The sequence below is a fragment of the Miniopterus natalensis genome, chromosome X, assembly GCF_054644295.1.
Source record: "Miniopterus natalensis isolate mMinNat1 chromosome X, mMinNat1.hap1, whole genome shotgun sequence".
NCBI classification, from domain to species: Eukaryota; Metazoa; Chordata; class Mammalia; order Chiroptera; family Miniopteridae; genus Miniopterus; species Miniopterus natalensis.
Window position 1 is genome coordinate 17,028,916 of NC_142103.1, and position 22,471 is coordinate 17,051,386.

The 22,471-nt window shown below is 42.9% G+C and overlaps 1 protein-coding gene across 1 annotated transcript in view; it reads left to right on the forward strand.

Annotated features, from left to right (window-relative positions):
• Positions 1-344: 344 nt before the first annotated feature.
• The window catches only part of KIAA1210 (KIAA1210 ortholog), a 63,438-nt gene continuing 41,311 nt past the window's right edge, over positions 345-22,471 (forward strand). Inside the window, exons 1-2 of the mRNA XM_087813510.1 lie at positions 345-542; positions 13,049-13,108. Of these exons, the coding sequence (XP_087669636.1) occupies positions 508-542; positions 13,049-13,108 (95 nt within the window). The 5' untranslated portion in view covers positions 345-507. The remainder of the gene's footprint in view (positions 543-13,048; positions 13,109-22,471) is intronic.

Genomic DNA, 22,471 nt, shown 5'->3' on the forward strand with positions numbered 1-22,471 from the left:
CCCCCCCCCCCCCCCCAGGCAGAATAAAAAATGCCTGAAAGCGACTAATTTACATTTGCTTCCCAAAGCTGTGGAGTGTCCTTCTTTGCTCGGGTAAGAGTCTACTAACTCGTTAGGGCTTCTTCCCCTCCAAACTCCTCCTCACATTCGTTAGCCTGCAGGGATACAGAGATCCTAAGAAAGAGCATCTGGTATTTTGCACTGAGGATACTGTGGTCGCGGGAAGTTGGAGGCAGCGGGGAAAGGGGAGTTAGCTGTTCTAACCATGTAAGGAACAAGCCCAGCCCTCTTTGGACCCGGTTCAGAAGACAGCGGGAGGCCTCGGAAAAAAAACTTCATCTGGCTGGTTGGTGCATGGGCCGGCTGGTTCGGAGCTGCGTGCGTGTGAGCGCTGGGCGCACAGAGCTTCCCGCACGCTGCATCCCCACTGGTTCTCCCGCAGTGCCGGCTCCTATAAACGCCGGCAGGCGAGGTTCGTGACTGGCGGCCGGCTCCGTCGGAAGCGCGATGGCTGGGTTCTATGGTTGTCTGAAGATTGCAGAGTAAGTGGTGGGTGCTGCGAGGGCTCCAACTGGCCTTCGCGCAGTGGAGGTGGCAGAGCGCCCGCCGAGGGTGCGTTGGCTTCCACCTGTCCAAGCGGGGCGCTCGCCCGCAAGAGGGGCAGCTGGGAGCCACCGGGGCTGGGCGGCGGGCATGGAGGGGATCCAGGGTTCGAATTTACCGCGGGTTGGAGGCGGGACGCCCCGGGAGGGCTCACACAGGTGTGTGTGCGTGCGTGTGCGTGTGCGTGTGCGTGTGCGTGGGAAAGCGGAGGGGCGAGGGCTTCCAGGACTCGGTGGCCCAGGAAGCAGTGCGGGGAGGCTGGACGCCATGCGGCTCCTGACTCTGAGGGCTTTCTCCTTCCCGCCACAGCCCTACCTGGCTCACCTGTGTCCCAGCTAAAGAGGGACCGGGCCAGGCAGGCGGGACAGGCAGGGTGTCTTCCCAAGGCTGTTGCGGTTGTTGATTAATTTACTCGCCAAGGCAAGGAGAGAAGCACCAAAGGCAAGATTTAGCCGAGGCTCAGTGACATGAACATACCCAGTTATTCCTGGGGTTTCCTTTCCTGCGCATCCCGATGCCTGACCTCTTGGTGCAAGGGGTACTTTGTGGTACCCCTCCAGCCTTCCCCGAGTTTGTAAGGAATGGCTCAAGGGTCTGAGAAGGGAGAGCTGCACAGAGAAGGAGGATGTTTATATAACCAGATGGGCTGGGGAAGAGAGACTGGCACAAAGCTATACGTTCCTAGCCCACGTGTCCTAGCCCACATCTTATTAAAATAAACCATACCCCAAACCTGGATTTTACAAAGCTAATTTCATTGACTAGTAACACTATTAAAACAACATTCTCAGTAACAATTCACTTAAATAGTGTGTTTCAGTTACACCAAAACACTTACTTATTGCACCAGTCAGCACCCAGCCTGACAGAAGATAAACGGGCTGGGGGGCGCTGAAGGCAAGACATGGGGGTGAGGAGAGCACAGAGGAGAGAGAGATGAAAAGAGAGAGGAGAGTTTGAATGAGTGGAGAAAATCGCCTTAAAGTTTTTGAGTTGTCGTAATTGTGTAAATTTGTTGCAAGCTATACAATGTGCAGTCTCCAGTTATTTGCTGTGGTGTTAGGTCCTCTTCTCTGATCTTTTCCCAGGGCTCCAGGGGGTGGTGGGAGAGGAAGAGGGGAAGGGGAATCTTGCTGCTCAAATATTCACTGCTCCTCATGCAGGCCTTTGTTTTTTTCCAGCCTCCATCCCACCAACGCCCCCCACAGGGGGGTTCCTAGAATCACAACCTAGCCAAATCAGGAGGATTGCCCCCTTTCAATGAACTTCAGTAGGCCTTGAAAGTTGAATTTGGGGGGAAACACAGTATTGGTTCACAGTTTCCTCTCCAAATCACAATTGCATTCTAAACGTTATATACATAGGTGTATACATTTAGTATATGAGTTGGAAATGTTTGACCAGTAGTGGAAATGGGTATACAAGATGCCAGTGGATCCCTGAAACGCAGTATAGTACCTATATATACCAGGTTTTTCCCTTTGCATACATACCTATGATAAAGTTCAATTTATAATGGGCACAGTAAGAGATTAACAACAAAAACTATACATAAAATAGAACAATTACAACAACATACAGTGTTAAAAGTAATGTGCATTTTGGAGGGGCCATTATTAATTAAAATAAGGGTTACTTGAACACAATCACGACAGTCAATCTGATAACCAAGATGGTTGAATGACTAATGGGCAGGTTGTGTATGCAGCGTGGATACACTGGACAAAGGGATGATTCATGTCCCAGGTGGGACAAAGCAGAACAGCACAAGATTTTATCATGGTACTGAGAACGGCAAGCAATTTAAAACTTATGAATTGTTTATTTCTGGAATTTTCCATTTAATATTTTCAGACCACAGTTGACTGTGGGTAAGTAAAACCACAAAAAGTGAAACCACGGGCCCTAGCTGGGTGGCTCAGTTGGTTGGAGTGTCGTCCTGTGCACCAAAAGTTTGCAGGTTCGATTTCCAGTCAGAGTGCATACCTAGGTTGCGGGTTCGATCCCCAGTTGGAGTGCATATGGCAGGCAACTGATCTATTTCTCTCTTTCACATCAATGTTTCTCTCTCTCTTCCTCTCTCTCTCAAATCAGTAAACATATCTTCAGGTGAGGGGAAAAAAAGCAAAACCACAGATAAGGGGATACTAATAACATGTGTGGTATTCAAAGCCACACATATCCTTGTAGGCCTTGCCTCCATTCCACTAGCCTCATTGGCACTTTGCTTTAATTAAGTGAGTTGCTAGGTTACCAGTTTTGGTGTTTAAATTCTGAACTGGTTATTGTAGATAAGCTCTTGCTTAAGATAACTACCTATTAAATTCTATTATTTTCATAGACATAGAATGATAGCAGGTTACAGGAGAATTGTCATGGAATCAGTGAATACACTTACTAGTAGAAGGGAGAAAATAGTAGTAGTCTTGAATTATGTGATACTGTTTTATGCAAGTATATGAGGAGATGAAGGAAAAGCAAAATAACTTTCTTAACTAGACAAGATCCTGTAATGGTGGGATGGGTGAAAATATCTTCATTTTAAGGATGATGAAACTGGATCCCAAAGATGTTAAGTGATTCTCCGTAGGTCACACAGTCAATGACAATTCCAATATTAGAATCTTGAGTACCCTGCCTTCCAGTGTAGAGCTGTACAGCCTAGGATAGAGGAAAGATCATCCTCTGAGCAAAGGACCAAAAGCCTGCATTATGGAGTTATGTGGCTGGGACTGCTGGAGGCATAGATTCAGCCCAAGGCAAGGTAGTAAGCTAGGGCAACTTTGCTGTTGGCAACCCCAAAATCTCCTGTTACAGCCCCTTTCCCATTTCAGCATCCTTTCTACTGCAGGTGTTCTGGGCCTGAACCTGGCCTTTCTCTCCAAGCCTGTCTTCTCAAGCATCTGGCATCCTAAGCTGTGGACTTCTCCTTGGCTAACACATTGTCATCCTGTGGTCCAGGGGCTAGCTCTTAAACTGACCTGTGATGACAGGATAGTGGGCATGGATGGATTAGTCCTGACAATGTGCATTTCAATAGGCCTGGATGCTTTTGTGTCACTCTGATCCTTGGTGGTCATCTGGGGGAGCTTGCTAGGTTGGTGGGCCCCTCACATCATGCTAGTAAGTTTTTCCCACTCTAAGAACGGGATTCAAGAAGGTGAGACTGAGCACTTCTGAAACAGGCACCTGCCACTTTACCAGGGAAGAACTATTGTAAATGATGTGCCGACCTGCTCCCCTTGGCTCCAAATCTTCCCTGATGCCCTCCCCTCCCCAAGCAGTGTGGGCTGCTATTTAAGATTAGAGGCTACGAATACTGACATGTTATGAGTTTCAGTTGCTGGTGCACAAGAGGCCCATGCATTCTTTCTTGGCCCTGGGTAGCCCCTAGCACCCAGATGCTGGAGGATCCAACCTTGCAGATCCCTCCAGTGGCTGAGTCTCACCACCCTATCTGCAACCTGTTCTCCTGAACCTGAGGCCTACCTGCACCCAGGGAGCAATGATGAAAGTGAAACCTGATCCTATGTGAGCTTCCAGTTGGGGAAGGCAAATATAGGCTAGCAGAAAGCAGCAGAAATATGTAGCTGCAACTACTTAGCCTGCTAGCTCAGACCAAACTTCCACTCCTCACTGTAATTAAGACCATTTAATGTGGTCATTAGAGATCCCTGTGGTACTTCACTTCCTTTTCTCATTCCCATCTTCCCTGTGTTTTTTTTTTCTTCCTTCTAGTTTTAGGAGAAAAGCTGTTAACTCTAGTTCCCTGGCCAGGGGCCCAGACTGGCTATTGCATTTTGCTAACCTGCATTCACCCTATGGCATCTGTCCTAAGTACTTTCTGTTTCATTAGAGCACTCTAGGAAAGCGGATGGAGTGGCAGGTGTCCACCAGGGGGCAGCACTATCCCAGGCCCCTCCCCCCTCCTTTTCAGGGGGTGTGCGGTGGTGGTGTAGCATATTTACCAGTTTACCAAAAGTTTGTCTCTTTTGACTATAGCATAGTTAAAATATTTAACTCTAAAAATTCATTTAGGGGGGAATGGTTTTAAAATCTTTTGGAGGTTTCTCTAAAGATGTAGTTGATAGGTTTCATTTGGTCTTTAGCAGCATTGGAAAAAGTGTTCCATATGTTGTGGGGAGGTTTAATTTCCTTGGGAATATGTTAAAAATGTGGAAAAATATATCATTTCATCAGTAACCAAAATTTCAGCTTTTTATATGGAAATATTTCCATTAGTTTCCCTTGAATCCTTTAAAAGCCCATTTTCTGTTGGGCCAACTTTAGCAATTTTGAGATTCTAATTTTTTTTTGGTTATTTCTAGAAATTAGTGGGCAAAATATAGTATGCAATTTGGTTGCTCCTGTCATTTACTAATTTATTTTCTACTTCAGCTTTCAATAAACCAATTCATTTTTATCCTTCCTTCACAATTTCATAGTTACAGGAAATGTGGGCAGCTAATTATACAATACATTAGAGTAATCCTTCATTAGTATTTTCACTCTCATTCTGCTGCTTTAAAATGTTTTATTGTTTTGAGAGAGAGAGAGGAAGGGAGAGAGAAACCAATTGGGTGTTCCACTTATTTTTTATTTTTATTTTTTGTCAATCCTCACCTGAGAATATATTTTTTTCATTGATTTTTAGAGAGACTGGAAAGGAGGAAGGGAGAGGGACAGAGAGACACACACACATCAATTAGTTGCCCCCTGCGCACGCCCTGGCTGGGCCTGGGGCTTGAACTTGCAACCGAGGTATGTGCCCTTGACCAGAATAGAACCCAAGGCTCTTAAGTCCGTGGGCCAACACTGTAACCACTGAGCAACACCAGCTAGGGCAGGAACTGTTCTCAGTATTTATACAAATTAACACATTTAATCTTCCTTACAGTTCTGTGAATGAAGTAGGTACTCTTTTGTTTTCTTCTTTATCTTACAAATAAGAAAACTGGGTTACAGAGAGTATAGTATGTGACTTGCCTAAGGTGCCAGAGCTGAGATGCTACAAAATAGCCTGGCTTTAAAATCCATGCATGCTGTCCCTGGCCCAGTAGTTCAGTTAGAGCGCCATCCCATTGCACCAAGGTTGCTGGTTTGATCTCCAATCAGGGCACATACAAGAATCAACCAACAAATGCATAAATAAGTGGAACAACAAATTGATATTTCTCTCTTTCCCCCTCTCTGCCTGCCAAGGCTCCAACCACTGACCTACACCAGCCAGGGCTGTTTCACTTATGTGCATTCTTTGGTTAATTCTTGTATGTACTTTGACCTGGGATCCAACCTGCAACCTTGGCATATTGGGACAATGTTCTAATCAACTGAGCTACCTGGCCAGGGACTCATTCTGCTTTATTTACTTAGTTATTTAATTTTTTTGCTTTTCTTTGTTTGCTTTTAAAAAATTTTTGAGAGTATTACAGATGTCCCCTTTTTTCCCCCAGTGCCCCTCCACCTGGTTCCCACCCCACCCCTTCACCACACTATTGTCTGTGTCCATGGGCTATGTATATATATTATACGTATAAGTTCTTTGGTTAATCTTGTGGGTTTTTAAAAATATTTTTTTGGCTGCAGAGATTATCATTTTAAAAAAATTGATTTCAGAGAGAGGAAGAGAGAGGGAAACATCAGTCCAACCCGCAGTCTGGGTATGTGCCCTGACCAGGAGGGAATCAAATCCGCTACCTTTTGATGTACCAGACAGCACTGCAACCAACTGAGCCACACTAGCCAGGGCTCATTCTGCTACTTTAATTGGTTTTTACTCTTCCATGAAATCTTCAATAGCTATTAAAACCATCCATTTAATGCAAATTTCTGTAAACTATGATTCGCTATAAGAAATAGTTGTTTTCAAAAGGTCAGGTTTAGGCAGTGAAAAGATTTGCTGTTTGATTACTTCAAATACATATGCTGACCTTAACCCAGAGGTTCTCAGCAGGGATGTGGGACTTTTGGCAATGTCTGGAAACAGTTTTAGTTACCAAAACTAGAGAGAAGGTGTGCTACTGACCTCTAGTGGCTAGAGGCCAGGGATGCTGCTCAACATGTAGGCTCTTCCTACCATGAGTAACAAGAAGAGCCCTCTACAACAAAAGATTGTCCAGCCCCAAATGTCAATAGTGTCAAGACTGAGAAACTGCCTTAAACTAATAACACTTTACCAAAGTAGAAGTCGGAGGAGGAACACTTTTAAGTATTTAGATTAGAGTTATTCAATAGAAGTTTCTGTGGTGATGGAAGTTTCTGTGGTGTTCTCCATCTGTGCTGTTCAGTATGAGAGCCACTTAGCCATGTGTGGCTATTGCGCACTTGCAGTGAAGCTAGTGTGACTAAGGAGCTGGCTTTTTAAAACATTTTAATTTTTTAAAAATCCTCACTCGATATGTTTCTTGATTTTAGAGAGAGAGGGAGGGAGAGAGAGAGAAAGAGAAACATCGATTGGTTGCCTTCCACATGCGCCCCAACGGGGAATATAACCTGAAACCTGGGTATGTGCCCTGACTGGGATTCGAGTCCACCACCTTTTGGTGTACAGGACAATGCTCCAACCAGTTGAACAACCCAGCCAGGGCAGGAGCTGGCTTTTAATTTCATTTCATTTTAATTAAAGTTAAATAGCCATATGTGACTAATGGCTTTCATATTGGACTCAACTTTAGTGGGACTGCAGTCTAGTGGAACGTGATTCTGGGATCAGACAGTCTTAGGTTTGTGTTCACGGTCTACCAATTCTTAGCTTTATGGTCTTGAGTATTTCATATAAGCTTTCTGAGCCTCAGTTTTCTCATCTGTAAAACAAGAGTGATAATGGTACCTACTCCTTGGAGTATTATGAATATCCAATGAAATGTTGCATGAAAAATAAAGCATGTAGCAAAGTGGGCATTTAAAAGATGGTAGTAATTTTTGCAAGAGATTTGTGATTAGTATAGTAATTGTCATCATGTAAATGGGGCTTCAGCAGGACTTACAAAGGAGATCTCCCGTGGGATATTATTTAAAGGCCATTTCAGCCCAGCTGGCGTGGCTCAGTGGTTGATCATCTACCTGTGATCCAGGAGATCCTGGTTGGATTCCTGGTTAGGGCACATGCGAGGGTTTTGGGCTTGATCCCCAGCAGGGGGCGTGCAGGAGACAGCCGATCAATGACTCTCATTATTGATTTTATCTCTCTTTCCCTCTCCCTTCCTCACTCTGAAATCAATAAAAACATATTAAAAAAATAAAAACAAAAACTTTTTTAAATTTTATTTTGTTTAAAATATTACAGATGTCCCTTTTTCTCCCCAATGACCCGTTCCACCCCATCCCATCCCCCTCCCCAGTCCCTCTCCCCACCATTGTCCATGTCCTTGGGTTGTGCATACATGCATATAAATTCTTTGGTTACTCTCTCCCCCTCCACCCACCCGCCCTCCTCCATCACTCTGACATTCGTCAGTCTCATCTATGCTTCCATGTCATTGAATCTATTCTGTTCATGTTTACTAAGTTCTTTACATTCCACATATAAGCGAAATCATGTGATGAAAAACAAAACTTTTAAAGGCGATTTAATAAGTAGAGCCCTAACTCTCAGCCCTCATAGCATTACCATAGGCATGTCCCCATGCCTCTTTAGGCCTTGGTTTTCTCATCTGTAAAGTGGGAGTAATAACAAAAATGATAATCATTTATTGCAACTTCCCTGTCTATATCACAGAATAGTTGGGAGAGTCAAATGGCTGCAGAAAAGCTTTGAAGAGGCCAAAGCTCTCTGTAAGTGTAAGGTTAATGTTACAAGTTGGCACAAAAGAGTGCATTTATTTAGATTCAGTGCAAAGTTCTGTCTTGGTAGAATTGCCTTAAATTCAGAATGAGAGTGCCTGAATTGGAGAAGTTGTACTGGAGAGCAGCAGGAGGCCAGGAGCGCTTCAGTGTCAGATTTGCCTCTGTTCGTCATCCAGCCAGTAGTGTTTTAGGAGAGCCCAGGCACCACTTTAAGGATGCATGGAAGTTTGACATTTGGGGTTGGACAACCAGAGCGGTGTATGGACCAGCCTGCCTCCCGGCTACTAATGAAGGAGCAAGGCATCTGGCACACTGGGAGAGAAGAGGGCTCCTCCCAGGAGCTTTTAGTGTGCTATCAAAGGCCATACTGCTCAAGGGCTCAGCCACCCAGCATCGTGTTTGGCCCAAGAGATACACATGTACACACACTGAAAATATTTGGCACTGGGGCTTTGGAGTCAGACATGGGTTTGAATCGTCACAGTGCTACTTACTAGCTGTGGCCATGGGTGAATGCCTTCATCTTTCTGAGGCTTAGTTGTCTCATCTGTAAAATGGAGATAATGATTTCTACCTCACAGGATTGTCACAAGGATTAAGTCAAGTAACTGGCAGGGATATAGGCTGCTAAACATGAGTTCCTTGCCACCTAATGTTGATGAACAAAGGGCAACTTTTAACTAATTAATTAGTCATAATCCCATTTCTGTTTCTCTGAGATGGAAAAAGGAAACGGAAGTTTCTGCTGATGCTATGGGGAAACCATACAATTCTTTCTTGAGAAGAGGAAAGGGAAAAGGACCCTCCTTGCTGTGCCACTACCATGTCTAGAAGAGCAGTCTGAACTGTTTATGGACAGACTAACAGGAGTGATAATGGGACCTACTCCTTGGAGGATTATGAATATCCAATGAAAATGAAGCACAGGGTTCTGAGCCAGTCATAAATACAGTGTTAATGAGGAGCCTGAGCAGCCTCACTTGGACTTGGGAGTTTCCCACAAGAAATTACCATACTCTGTGTGCCCAGAGAGAGGCTTTCTGGAGACAGTGGGTTTCCAAGGCATCTGGAATCTAAACTCAAGCCATATCTGTGCCTGGTTGATCCAGTGGCAGCTAAGGAGCAAAGGGCACAGACTGGATCTCATTGACTTTTCCCTCACACAGCCATGGGTTCCATCCCTCAATGCAGATAGCTATTTACAAAGCTGCTGGTCATCAGGGGACTGCTGGAGAGAGTATGGATAACTAGAGGAAGTCTCATCCCCTACTTTTGAGAAACCCATGGAGAACAGGGGACCTAGTTCATTATCACCATGGGAGAATAGTAATGATAATAGCTAACATGTATTGAATGCTTCTTATATATTACACTCTATGCCAATACCTTTATACGTGTTACTTCACAAAATTGTTTGTGAGAGCAGAACCCTTCTCTTTTTCAAGCACTATTTTGATCTCTTAGCACATAGTAGGTACTCAACAAATAGTTATTAAGTGAATGAGTCCTCACATTTAACCTATGATGGAGCTACTGCTCTTAGCCCCACTTAAAAAATAAGGAAATTTAGGATTTGAACAATTAAGTGACTTGCTCAAGATCACAGGCTAGTAATTGACAAAAGCCAGGAGTCAAATCTAGATTTGTCCAACCTCATAGCCTAACCCTTCTGCAACTATGCTCCCTCCTCAGAAGGCCAAGTTGCCAAATTTCTCCTTCTATGACAAAGGAACATCTGCTCAGAAACTACTGGATCAGAAAATCAAAAACACTGCAAAAGAACATGATATTGTGACATTCATACCTCTTTCATCCTTGGGAAGAGGGAGGAGGTTCATTTTATGGATAAGGAAACTGAAGCATAAAGAAATCACATGACTTGTCCAAGGCCACACAGCTTGTGACCATCTTCATTAGTTAGATGTTCTAGTCTTCGGAAGACTCAGAGCCTGATAGGGAGAGAAAGAATTTTATCTATTGGCTCCAAGGCTAAATGGGAAAAATTTAACAAAGGGCCCCCTATTGTTAAAATGGCTTCTTTGAATTTCTTTGATAGTAGAAACAAAACATTTTACTCATCTAACCCGAACATTTGGAACTGTATTCCTTGTTATAAACACAACAAATTATAACAATATAATTCAGTTATCTACTATAACATATAAGGGAGATGTTCAAAATGAGGAATGGGGAAAAAAGAGAAAGAAGAGTACAAACATGGGAGGGTCTAGATATAGATTTTTAAAAAAGTAACAAATGTAGGCACTGTTATTTCAGAAAAGATTGCTACTAAAAACTGGTAAAGTCACGTTGTGCTTTTATATCAACAAGGTCATTATGTCTTATTTTCCATCCTGGGAACCCCATGGACCAAAGACCAGTTCATTTGATAAGCTGTGGGTTATGTTACTAAGATTTCCTTATTGCATTTAGAACTCCCAACTGTCTTGGAAAAATGAAGAGGGGAGTAAATGAAAGGGAGACTTCTGAGACCCATGGGGGTTGGGGAAAGGAAAAGGGCCTGGGAGCCCAGGCACATCTGCCTGCACACATTCTGAGCAGAGCCCAGTAGATAAGCAGGAAAAGTTTACTTTCCCAAATTTGCATAAAGCATATGGACAGAGGTTTCTACATTAGTTCGCTATTCCTTTGTGGTAGTTGGAGAGGGTTTCCAGAAGCCCTTTAAGGGAATCAGGTGGGAAAAATATCCCCACTAAACCTCCGTCACCTATTTTTGAAGGACATAATTTTGCTTTTACATGTGAGGAATGTTTATTTCTTCTGTGCCTGTGGTTTCAGAAGCCAAATATTAGTGATCCAAAGGCCTTATTTGATGCAGAAATGCCTGTTTGCTTATTCAGAGTTTGAAGAGGGAGGAAAATCTCTGGGATGTGGTAGTTTTCTGATAGGGATGAACTCTTGATTTGAAGAATTTTTTAAAAAATTGCTTTTGAAAGGGAAGAAAGAATGAGTGGGGGGTTTTAAGACAAATCTGAAACCCTGTGCATTTCTTAAATGGGAAAAATAGCTTAGTTTCTAAACAATCTGAAGGTAGAAGAGCTTTCTAAAAATACTGGCAGGCTTCTGAAGGGTTGCTCTGAAGGCTGGTTCTCCGTTGGCCTACTCAAGTAGGGCTTGTAGTGGGCTTCTGCAAAGTCTGGCTCTCTGGGAATGAACTAGGAACTTTGAAAGAGTGTCTGAGTGACTCAAAGAATCCCAGAATGTCTGAACTAAAAGGAACTTTGGGCTCAAGTCTAGTTCAAGTGTAGTTCAACCCCTTAGTTCTTAGGTGAGGAAGCTGAGGCTTAGAGAAAGGACTTGGTGTGCCTGAGGCCTCACAGCTAATTCATAGCAGAACTGAGGTGTCAAGTCTCAAAAGTTGATTGGTCATGTTGAAGGCTAAAGTCTTAGAGATGTTTATTAAAAACACAAAATATCTTCTTTTGTGGTCACAATCCTTCTTGGATATCAGTCAGTTTCCTTTTTCTTCACCACCCTTGCCTTGCCATCCATTTTTTATTTCCCCAACACTTTATTATGAAAAACCTCAAATATACAGAAAAGTTTAAAGAATTGTATATAGTACAATGTTGTTATACAGTTGTATATTGAACACTCCTAACCCACTACTTAATTTCAACAATTCTAATTAAGTTTCAGACACTTAAAGGCTTCATGTACATATTATAAACTAAAACTTAATATTTTTTTCATTTTCCAATTACAGTTTACTTCTAATATTATTTTGTATTGGTTTCAGGTGAACAGCATAGTGGTTAGACAATCATATATTTTACAAAGTGTTCCCCCTGAGATTCCCAGTACCCAACAACCATCAGTCTGTTTTCTGTGTCTATGAATCTGTTTCTATTTTGTTTGTTAATTTTTTTTCTTTAGATTCCACACATAAATGAAATCATATGGTATTTGTCTTTCTCTGACCGAGTTATTTCGCTGAACATTATACCCTCTAGGTCCATCCATGCTGTTGCAGTGGTAAGATTTCATTCTTGTTTTAAAAGTAATAAATATATGTTTTTTTATTGATTTCAGAAAGAGGAAAGAAGAGGGAGAAAGAGACAGAAACATGGATGAGAGAGAAACATCCATTGGCTGCCTCCTGTGCACCCCCCACTGTGGACCAAACCTGCAAACCGGGCATGTGCCCTGACTGGGAATTGAACCAGTGACCTCCTGGTGCATGAGACAATGCTCAATCAACTGAGCCACACCAGCCAGGCTCATTCATTCATTCATTCATTTTTTTTTTTTTTGGCTGAGTAATATTCCAATGTATATATGTACCACCGCTTTTTTTTATCCACTCGTCCATTGATAGGTATTTGGGTTGCTTCCTGCCGTCCATTTCTTATGGCTTCCCAACATGACTTGCAGCAGGGTTTCCTTAAAGCGGGGTGTCTACCTCAGAATCACCTGGGAGTTTATGAAACATTCAGATCTCTGGGCCCCACCCCCAATGAAGAATGAGAATCTCTGGGGGTAAAGGCAGAGTGTTGACTTACAGCTTTCCCCCTCACTCATTTCTCATGCCATTGTCAATATCTGTAGCAGTAGTTTTTAAAAACCTTATTATTTATTGAGCACTTACTTTGTATCAGGTACTTTGCTATTTTTCATGCTTATTTCATTTATTCCTCAGATGCTGGCTGTGTGCTTCCTTCTCACTCTTAAGTGGACAACAGAGCAATGTCCAGCTGGGGTAAGGGGCCAGCCACCTCCCACCCTCAGTCAAGCTCTCTTCTGTAATTTTATTCCCAGGGTGGCATTTATTTCCCTAGGCCATTCTGACTGGGGATTCTTGTGCCTTAAAGTTTAAGGAAGTTCAATAGATTTCTACTCTCCTGGTTCTCACTGCCACTTTTCTTTTTCCCTCGAGGTGGTGACTCTAGTGGAAAGACCTTTGCATATGTCATTTATCCTTTAAAGAGACAATCCCCCTTCTCTTCCTGCATAGGAATGACTTCAGTTGAATGAGAAGGATTGTGAGAATGCTTTGAGCACTGAGTGTTGTGATCCTTTCTGCTTCTAGGCCTAAAGTGAACACAGGAGGATGGTACCAGGAATCTTTTTTCTGCTCTTGGCCATCTGAGCCTTTTTTCTCCCCACTCCCATTAACTGTCTTCTAGCCTCTCCCAGTTCTAAGCCCTCCTCTTTCTCTGACCTCTTGCTGTCCTGTCTAACCCCGGCCCCTGGGGCACTCCATTTTCCAATCCATTGCTATCTGGTCTCCCTTGTCTTGGAGCCTCCTTCCTGTGTCCTTCTCCAGAAGTTCTTTTCTAGGCAATGGATTAAAGAGGTACAAGAATCAGGTGTGAGAGAAGATTTGACCCTGGGCAAAAGGGATGTAAGTAAGCCAGGTGCCACCTATGCCTCATTGCCCCCAAGAACATCATTCCAAGTCAGAGTCCTCAGGCTCTTCCTGGTAATCCAGAGTTTCTGGCTATCATCTGCCCTCTCTGCCTCATCCCCAACTCACCTCTGCTGATTCTCAGTGCCTCAGTTCTCAAGCTGTTAACAAACTTTCTTACCTAGCAAATGGCCCATCTTAAGGTGGGCTTCCTTTGCTAGGCCTTTCATGGTTACTTTAGCCTACACCAAGAGGTTCCTTTTAGTCCCTTTTGCTGCTTTAAATGGAGCCAGCCACAAAAGCAACCTCTAGGACCTCCTGTGGCTAGACTGCCTCATGTCTCCTAATTCTTCCATCTGCTGTTCCCCTCTACTCTCACCTTCCCTTGTTCTTTGACCTCATTTACATCTAGGCCTCAGCTTTCTAGCCTTGCTTTGACACTCCCTGACCAACTTGGCTTTGCAATGTATTTTGGTGTTTTTGTGTGTGTGTGTGTGTGTGTGTTGGTTTTTTAAAAAAATATATCTTTATTGATTTCAGAGAGAGGAAGGGAGAGGGAGAGAAAGAAACATCAATGATGAGAGAGTCATTGATTGGCTGCCTCTTGTAAGCCCTCGACTGGAGATCGAGCCCACAACCCTGCATGTGCCCTGACCGGGAATCTAACCTCTATCTCCTGGGTCCTAGGTTGATGTTCAACAGCTAAGCCATGCCTAGCCAGGCTGTTTTGTTTTGTTTTTGCAACATATTTTAGACACACTTCTCTGGCTTACTTTTGCCTTCTGCCTCATTTCTGCCCTCTGACTCCCTGTACCACACATGCAAGCAACACACTCTATAGCTTCCTGTTCTATGGTCCTTGCGGCCTATAGCCCCCCACATATACGATTTTCATGTTTATTATTATTATTATTATTATTATTATTATTATTATTATCCTCAGGGAGTGAATGATTTTAGTGTAACACTTATGGGCTCTGGAGTCAAACTTCCCTGTTCAAATCTTGCCTTCACCATGTACTTCCATGTGACCCTGGGCAGTTACTTAGCTTTGTACTTTTCTCATCTACAAAATGGGGGAGGAGTGATAACAAATAGTACCTACCTCAGAGGATTGCTCTGAGGATTATATGAGATGATGTATGCAAAACACTTCAAATAGTGTCTGCACATATTAAATGTCCAGGAAATGTTAACTGTTTTATTTTGTCTTTGTCATTGCCTCCATAATACTAAAATAGGTTGGATCACAGAGTAGGTTGGCATAAAGACTTTGGAGTACTAAAGAGAGAGACAGACCCTGGGAAATAATGTTTTGACTTTGTTGTCTGGTTGAAGGGGAATGATGCTAATGGTGAGTATTTTAGGCATCCACTTGATGGCCTTGGTGGTCAAATACCCACCGGTGAGGGTATGGAATGTAGAGAAGTGATCCTCTATCCCTTGTATGCCTTCTTACTGACACCCACGGGCATTTTGAGGGTTGGCTTTGCACAGGTTGCTGAAGATGTTTTTTCAAACAATGTTCCACAAAAGCCATGTTACAGTTACTGCTTTGGGCAGATATCCATCAGGGCTCAAGGAGCCAGGATAAATAATCATCAAGATTGCTGTCCTCTATCCAGGACCCCATGAGGGCACTCACATCTGCTCTTAGGAGCATAAGAAAACAGAAGTTCTAGAGCTAACTAGTTGGTCTAGAGCCTGCTAAGAGTTGCTGCTGCTCTTGGACCTTGCTGGGAAAATGCCAGTTATGCTGACTACCTTACAAAGCTCTGATTTTTGCATGGAAACAGTTGTATCATGAGTGGAACATGGTATCAAACTCCTACCACCCCAAATGAACTCTGCCAATCAGTGAGGTGACTGTCCACATCAGATCCATCCTCATTGCTGATGGGCTCATGGAACAAGACTTCTGGAGCTCACTGTGTGAGTCCAAGAGCTGGTTGAACCTCTAATGCCTTCCTGCCAATTTCATGCAAGGAAAAGAGGAAAGGGGAGTAGTCACAGACTCCTCTGCCTTGGAAGTTAGCTGGTTTTATAATTAATAAGGAGAATGGGGGCCTTTTCTGGTGTTTTCATTTCTGGGAGCAGCTCAGATTCCTTTATGAGTTGGCTTCCTGGAGGCAGATATTTCCTCTAGAATTGGCTGGGTAGTTTTAAGGAGGAAGGCATTTGCCATCATTCTCTCACCCCTTCTGTGCCAGAATGTTCAACTCTAGGACTCTTCATTCACTGATGGCAAATACATACACGCTGGTTGAGGAGATCACGAGTATAGCAATAGTTGAAAGGGGTTGGAGACATTCTCGTGTGGGTAGAGAAAGCCATCTCAAACAAGGTAAGCCTTCAGGAGGCTTTTGCATGTTCTAACATTTTGGCAGAGCTTAACCTGCTCAGCTGTCAACTCACTTGAAAGAGTGGCAACTTATGTTCTTAAAAAAAAATGTTTGTGGTGGAGTGGGCTGGGAGAAGGGAGCCAACAATACCCTCATTGGCTTCTCACTGAGTTCTGTGTTGCAGCTTACATAGTTCCAAATTTACTCCACTTTACTCAGTTAGAGCTTGGAGGACTTGTATCTGTTTTCCATTGCTGTGTAAAAAGTTCCAAAAATTTTAGTGCCTTACAACAACGCAAATTATCTCTCAGTTTCCATGAGTCAAGAGTCCAGGCATGGTACAGCCAAGTCCTTTGTTCAGGGTCTCACAAGGCCGTAATCAGTGTATCAGCAAGAAATACAGACTCATCTGAGGTTCCAGGTTTTCTTCCAAACTGACTGGTTGTTGTTAGAATTCAAGTTTTTGAGGTTGTAGGGTTGAGGTCTCTGCTTTTTGGATAGCTGCCAACCAAGGGTTGCTCTCAACTACTAGAGGCCACCTGCCATTCTTTGCCACTTGGTCCTCTTTACAACCTGGCAGTTTGTTCCTTTAAGGCCAACAGGAGAGTATCTGCTGTAGCTTCAAATCTCTCTGATGTCTATATGTGACCTCTAGACGCTCTTTTAAAAAAGCTCACCTGATTAGGCCAGACCCACCGACACTCAAGGACCAGGGATTTATAGGGCATGCACACTGGGGGAGGGACAACAATCTTGAGGGCCATCTTTAGAATTCTGCCTACCACAGACTCTATGAAAAGTATTTCATCCTATCAGATTTTTTTTAATGAGTCCAGCTGCTTTCCATTAGCATTCCCCACTCTGGGAAGGCAGCAAAGTTGTCAAGTCATCTTCTGAATTCGTGAACCTGAACCAGGCTGTAGTTAAAAAATTTCAACAACCTTGGAAGATAGGCCTTTCCCCCTTGTTCTCTCTCTTCCTCTCTCTCTCTTTTCCTTAGAGCCCTTGTTGAGATCTCAAGTCAGACAGTCTGAGAAGGAAAAGGCAACTCTGGGGCTTAAGCATCTGGGGTTGGCCAAGAGAGAGCGAGCAAGCAAACATTTAAATAATGACTGATAATGCAACTTTATTTATCTGTTGGGCCAGACTTTCTGATGACCATTATTACATGACTTTTATACTCCTTGGAAGTGGTTCTGAAGGCCTCTCATCATTTACTGGATAAAAACCTACATTATTTCCCTTTTCCTTACTCAGTTTGCCAGCTTTTTCATGGACTTAATGCAGAAGGATCTTTCACTGAAAGTGTGTCTCAAATTGTCCCATATGTTTTAAAAAAGGAACCACTTTTCCAACTGATTTCTATTCATCACTTCAACCCTCTCCTCCACTCCTGCATTCATCCATCTATAAAAACACCTAGTGAGCACCTTCTGTGTGTCTGGTATCAGGATAGATGCTGATGATATCCAGATAAGCAAATGTGGTCCCTGTCTTCAATGTGATACCAGCTATGACAGAGGCATGTGCAAAGGGCTGAAAGCATGGAACGTGGGTGGTAACGTTTGAGCTAGATCTTGAAGAATGTAGGATTTCAAGGATGTGGGGACTAAAGGTTGGTATTACCAGGCCAAGTGGACAGTCTGTGCAAAACCCAAAGAATGTGAAAGAAGCCCAGCCGATGTTGCTCAGTGGTTGAACATTGAACCAAGAGATCATGGTTCCATTCCAGGTCAGGGCACATGCCCGGGTTGCGGGCTACAGCCAATCAATGACTTTCTCTCATCATTGATGTTTCTATCTCTCTCTCTCCTCCCCTTCCTCTCTGAAATCAATAAAAATATATTTGGGGGAAAAAAGAATGTGAAAGAACATGGTATATTTAAGGAATGACTAGTGATTCTGAGAGACCAGAACATGGCAGTGTGAGTGGGGGTGGACTGCTGGTAGAATGGAGGAGGACAGGAAAGGTCAGATTGCGGAGGGCCTTGAGAGTTAAGAACTTGGCTTTCATCCTGCAGGCAGCAGGAAGTTGGTGAACTAGTTTAAGCAGGGAGGCTCATGGTCACACTGGCATTTGGAGAGAACATTGTTACTTTTTTTTTAAGATACCAGTAAGGTGAAAGTAGTTTTTGCTGAATTTCATAAATAATAGACCAATGGAGGCAACCCCAAGGCTATTGTTAAAGAGCCTTGGTACAGTTAAGAAACAAATTAACTTTAAAACTTTATTAGCCACAGCAAGACACATGAAAAAAACACAATGATGCCTCTATGAGGTGATAGTGGGAAGCGAAGCTCTGGTTAATAAGTCAGCTTGGGGGCAAAAAGAAAGAGGTTGTGCCAGTGGTGGTGGCTATAAAGTAGGAAGGGGCAGGGTATCTGTTCCTGAAACCTCCTCCATGAGGGTCAAGGCTTAGCCCAGCTGAGTGGGGCTCTACACCAAGGGGGTCTTGTGGTTAGGACACCTGAGAGTGGACTCTATGCACCAAGGACAAGAGAGGCCCAAGAGTACTTGGTTCTGCACAGGTGAATAATTTTGGGGTGGGACCCACTTTGCTGGGAAGGAAGGCAGGTCCTGCTAAGTTGGGCAAAAAGGGGGTTCCTCTCCCAGGACAAGTCTTCTGCCTCCCATAGCACACCTCTACTTCTGAGAAATTGCTGACTGCAAAATGGTTCTTACATTACTTCCCCTTCCTTTATTAAATTTGGGCATTCACTCAACAAATATTAATTGAGTGCTTGCTATGTGCCAAGTACCATTCTAGGTGCTAGGAGATCCAGTAATGAAAAAAATAGGCAAGGTCCCTGCCCTTATGGAGTTTACATTCTGGTAGAGGAGACAAACAAGATACCAGTAATGAAATTAATATAGAATAAACTTTTAGGTAGTGAAGTGATGAATGCTATGAAGATATTAATAAAGGATGATGTGACGAGAGAGACTGGGGAGGCTTTAACTAGGATAATCATGGAAGTCTTCTCTGGGAAGTAACATTTGAGCTGACTTGAATGCTACAAGAGAGTCAGCCAAGCAGCTAACGTGGGGCAGAATCCTCCTGGCAGAGGGAGCAGCAAATGCAAAGACCCTGAGATTGAAAGGGGCGGGGTGTGTTGGGAGTTAGCAAGAAGGCCAGTGAGGCTGAAGCAAAGGGATGAAGTAAGGGGGTAGCAAGATCGGTGGGCACTGGGGCATTGTCATGGGGCCAAGTCACATAAGGTCCAAGGTAAGGAGCTGGGTAAGCCACTAAGGGGGGTGGGGGGGAGTGAGCAGAGGGCTGACATGACTGATATGGCTGCTGTGTGGAGTATAAGGAGGCAAAGATGGAAACAGTGAGACCCATTATTGCAGTAATCCAGCAAAAATATAATGGTGGTTCAAACAAAGCAAGAAATGGTTGCATTACAGAAATATATTGAAGGAAGAGAGGAAGAGTCACAGAATTTACTGTTGGATTACATGTGGCATGGGAAAGAAATAAAGGAATCAGTGACTCCTAGGCTTTAGTCTGAGCATCTGGCTAGTGGCATTTCTTGAGATGAGGAAAATGGGGAAAGACAGTATGAGGAGAACCAAGAGTTTGATATGCACTGTGAGGTGGAGATGGTAGCTGGGCAGTTGGTTATAGGGATATGGAGTTCAGGGAAGAGGTCTAGTCTGGATACAGAGATTTTGGAGTTCAGAATGTAAGTAGTATTTAAAGCCTGAATGAGATCACCTAGGATATGGTAGCCACTAGCCACATGTGTCTATTGAGCACTTGAAATGTGGCTAGCCCAAATTGAGATGTACTATATGTTTAAAATACAACCCAGATTTCAAAGACTTAGTATAAAAAAGAATGTAAAATATCTCATTGATATTATTTTTATAATGATTACACTTTGAAATGATAATTTGGTTCTATTGAGTTAAATAAAATAGTAAAAGTGACATCATCTGCTTCTTTTTGCTTTTTAAAATGTGGCTACTAGAAAATTAAAAATTGCGTACGTGGCTCATAGTAACATTTCTATCTGGGCCTAGGAAATGCTTGTAGATAAATTAGTAGGAGGGCCCAGGTCAGACCCCTTGGGTGCTACAACATTTCAAGTTTAGTGCAGAGGAGAAAGAACCAGCAAAGGAGATAGAGAAGGAACAGCCAATGAAAATTAGAGGAGTGGTTTTCGTGATAAAGGCAAGTGATAATAATATTCAAAAGGAGGGAGTGTCAGATGCTGCTGGAATATCAAGTAAGTGAGGGTTGAATTTAACAAGAGCAGTTTTGGTGAAGTGGTTTGGAAGCCATTCTGTTTGGAAGCCTGATTGGAGAGAGCTCAGGAAAATAAGAAGTGAAGACATAAAGATAGTAAGTATAGGTAACTCTTGAATTTTGCTTTAAAGAGATGCAAATAAATGGGGTGGTAATAGGAAGAAGATTTTGAATCTAGGGGAGGTTTGTGTGTTTTGTTGTGGCTGTTGGCTTGTTTGTTTAGAAGGGGAGACAGCTCAGCTGATAGTGGTGCTGTCCTCAGGGCCCTAAGATGCAGTTGGGGAAATAAGGCAAGTATGGCAAAAAAAATTTGAGACAGTCTAAACTCAAGAGTTAGTTAAATGGAATAATATTTACATTGAATGATTCTATTAGTGCTCTAGGGGTTCAGATGCTGCCAAGATGCCCCCTTTCTTTGTTCTCCCTTTAGTCTTCCATATGGGGTTCTCCCAGTAGTCTTCCATACAAAAGTAGGTCTACAGTTGTGAGTACGTGAAACAGAGTTTATTCTTGTATTAGTATTCATTAATTATTGCATTATTTTCCATATGAACAACTGCAAACTTACTTTTGCCCCACCCTATATATTTTCTCTTTGGTTGTTTCCCTTTCTTCTACTCCTGACAGTAGTGGATCAAGGACAATGTTAGTCTTCTATGGCCTGACATTTTGGAAAACAGGGCCCTTTTTCATGTTCTTCTCTAAAGCTCAGAGATAGCTTATTTCCCTAGTGTCTAAAAAGCTTTCCTTAGTGGCCGGGGTGGGGTGTTGCCATATTTAGTAAGATGGTCCAGAAACTCACCAGTGATGGTCCAAGGAATTTTTATGTTCTTCCTCTGAATTTCTGAGGGGCTTCTGAATTTCCCTACCCCTTTGCTTCTTTCAGATGTCCCAATGGAATGTGTGTGTCTGTGTGTGTGTGAACTAGTGAGCATTGTGTGGGCCTGGAGCTTAGTCATCTTCAGGCAGAATTGTGATATTGGCTGATAGAGTTTGAGTGGCTTGAACAAAGTGTCAATAGCATTCAGCCAAAGCCCACCAGGAACACACTTGTTGTTCAACAAGTTGTGTTTATGACTCATTGCAGTGAGAAATAACTCACACCATTGGACTTTTCAGTGAGAGAGTTGGATGCCATCTTGACGTTAGGGCCCTTTCAGCTCTCACTGTGGTTTGGAAGCTTTTGCTTTCCAAGGCCTCATTCTAGTTGGGTGACCTCTCAAGTTCACCTTAACCTCAGAGCTTATGGTCACCCCTCTTTACCTCCAGAAGTGTATCAGGGGTTTATGATGTATGAGTGCCTATTTTTCCCATATATGACAGCAATGGAACATCATCAAAGTTAATTTTTTTTGACAACCTGAAAGGAGAAAATGTTAACTTTATATATGTAATTTTAAATATGTTTTTATTGATTTTAGAGAGAGAAGGAGAGAGAGAAACAGCGATGTAAGACGCCCCCTACTGGAGATCTGGCTGGCAACCCAAGCATGTGCCCTGACCCAGAATCAAACAATGATTTCCTGGTTCATAGGTCAACATTCAACCACTGAGAAATGCCGGCCGGGCCTAACTTGATATTTTGATTTACAGTTTTTAAATTATGAGTGGAACTGAGCCTTTCTTGATGTGGTTATTAGATATTTGTATCCCTTTTTCTATAAACTCTTTGTTGTATCCTTTGTTCCCTTTTATATAGAGTTGTTTGTCCTTTACTGATTTATGGGGATGGGTAACAGCTTTACCCATACTATACAATTAATCCATTTGAAGTATAAAATTCAATGTATTTTAATATATTCAAAGATTTGTGTAACCATCACCACAATTAATTTTAGAACATTTTCACCACCTCAAAAAGAAACCCTGTGTGCTCTGGCTGGGAAGCTCAGTTGGTTAGAACATCATCTCCATATGCCAAGATTGTGGGTTCAATCTCTGGTAAGGGTATATATAAGAATTAATCAATGAATGCATCAATAAGTGGAACAATCTATGTTTCGCTCTCTCCCTCCCTCTCTCTCTCATCAATAAAAAAAAGAAACCCTGTATTCTGCCACTCAACTCCCATCCCCCCAAAAAACAAAAACAAAACCTATCTCCCCAGCCCAAAGTAAGAC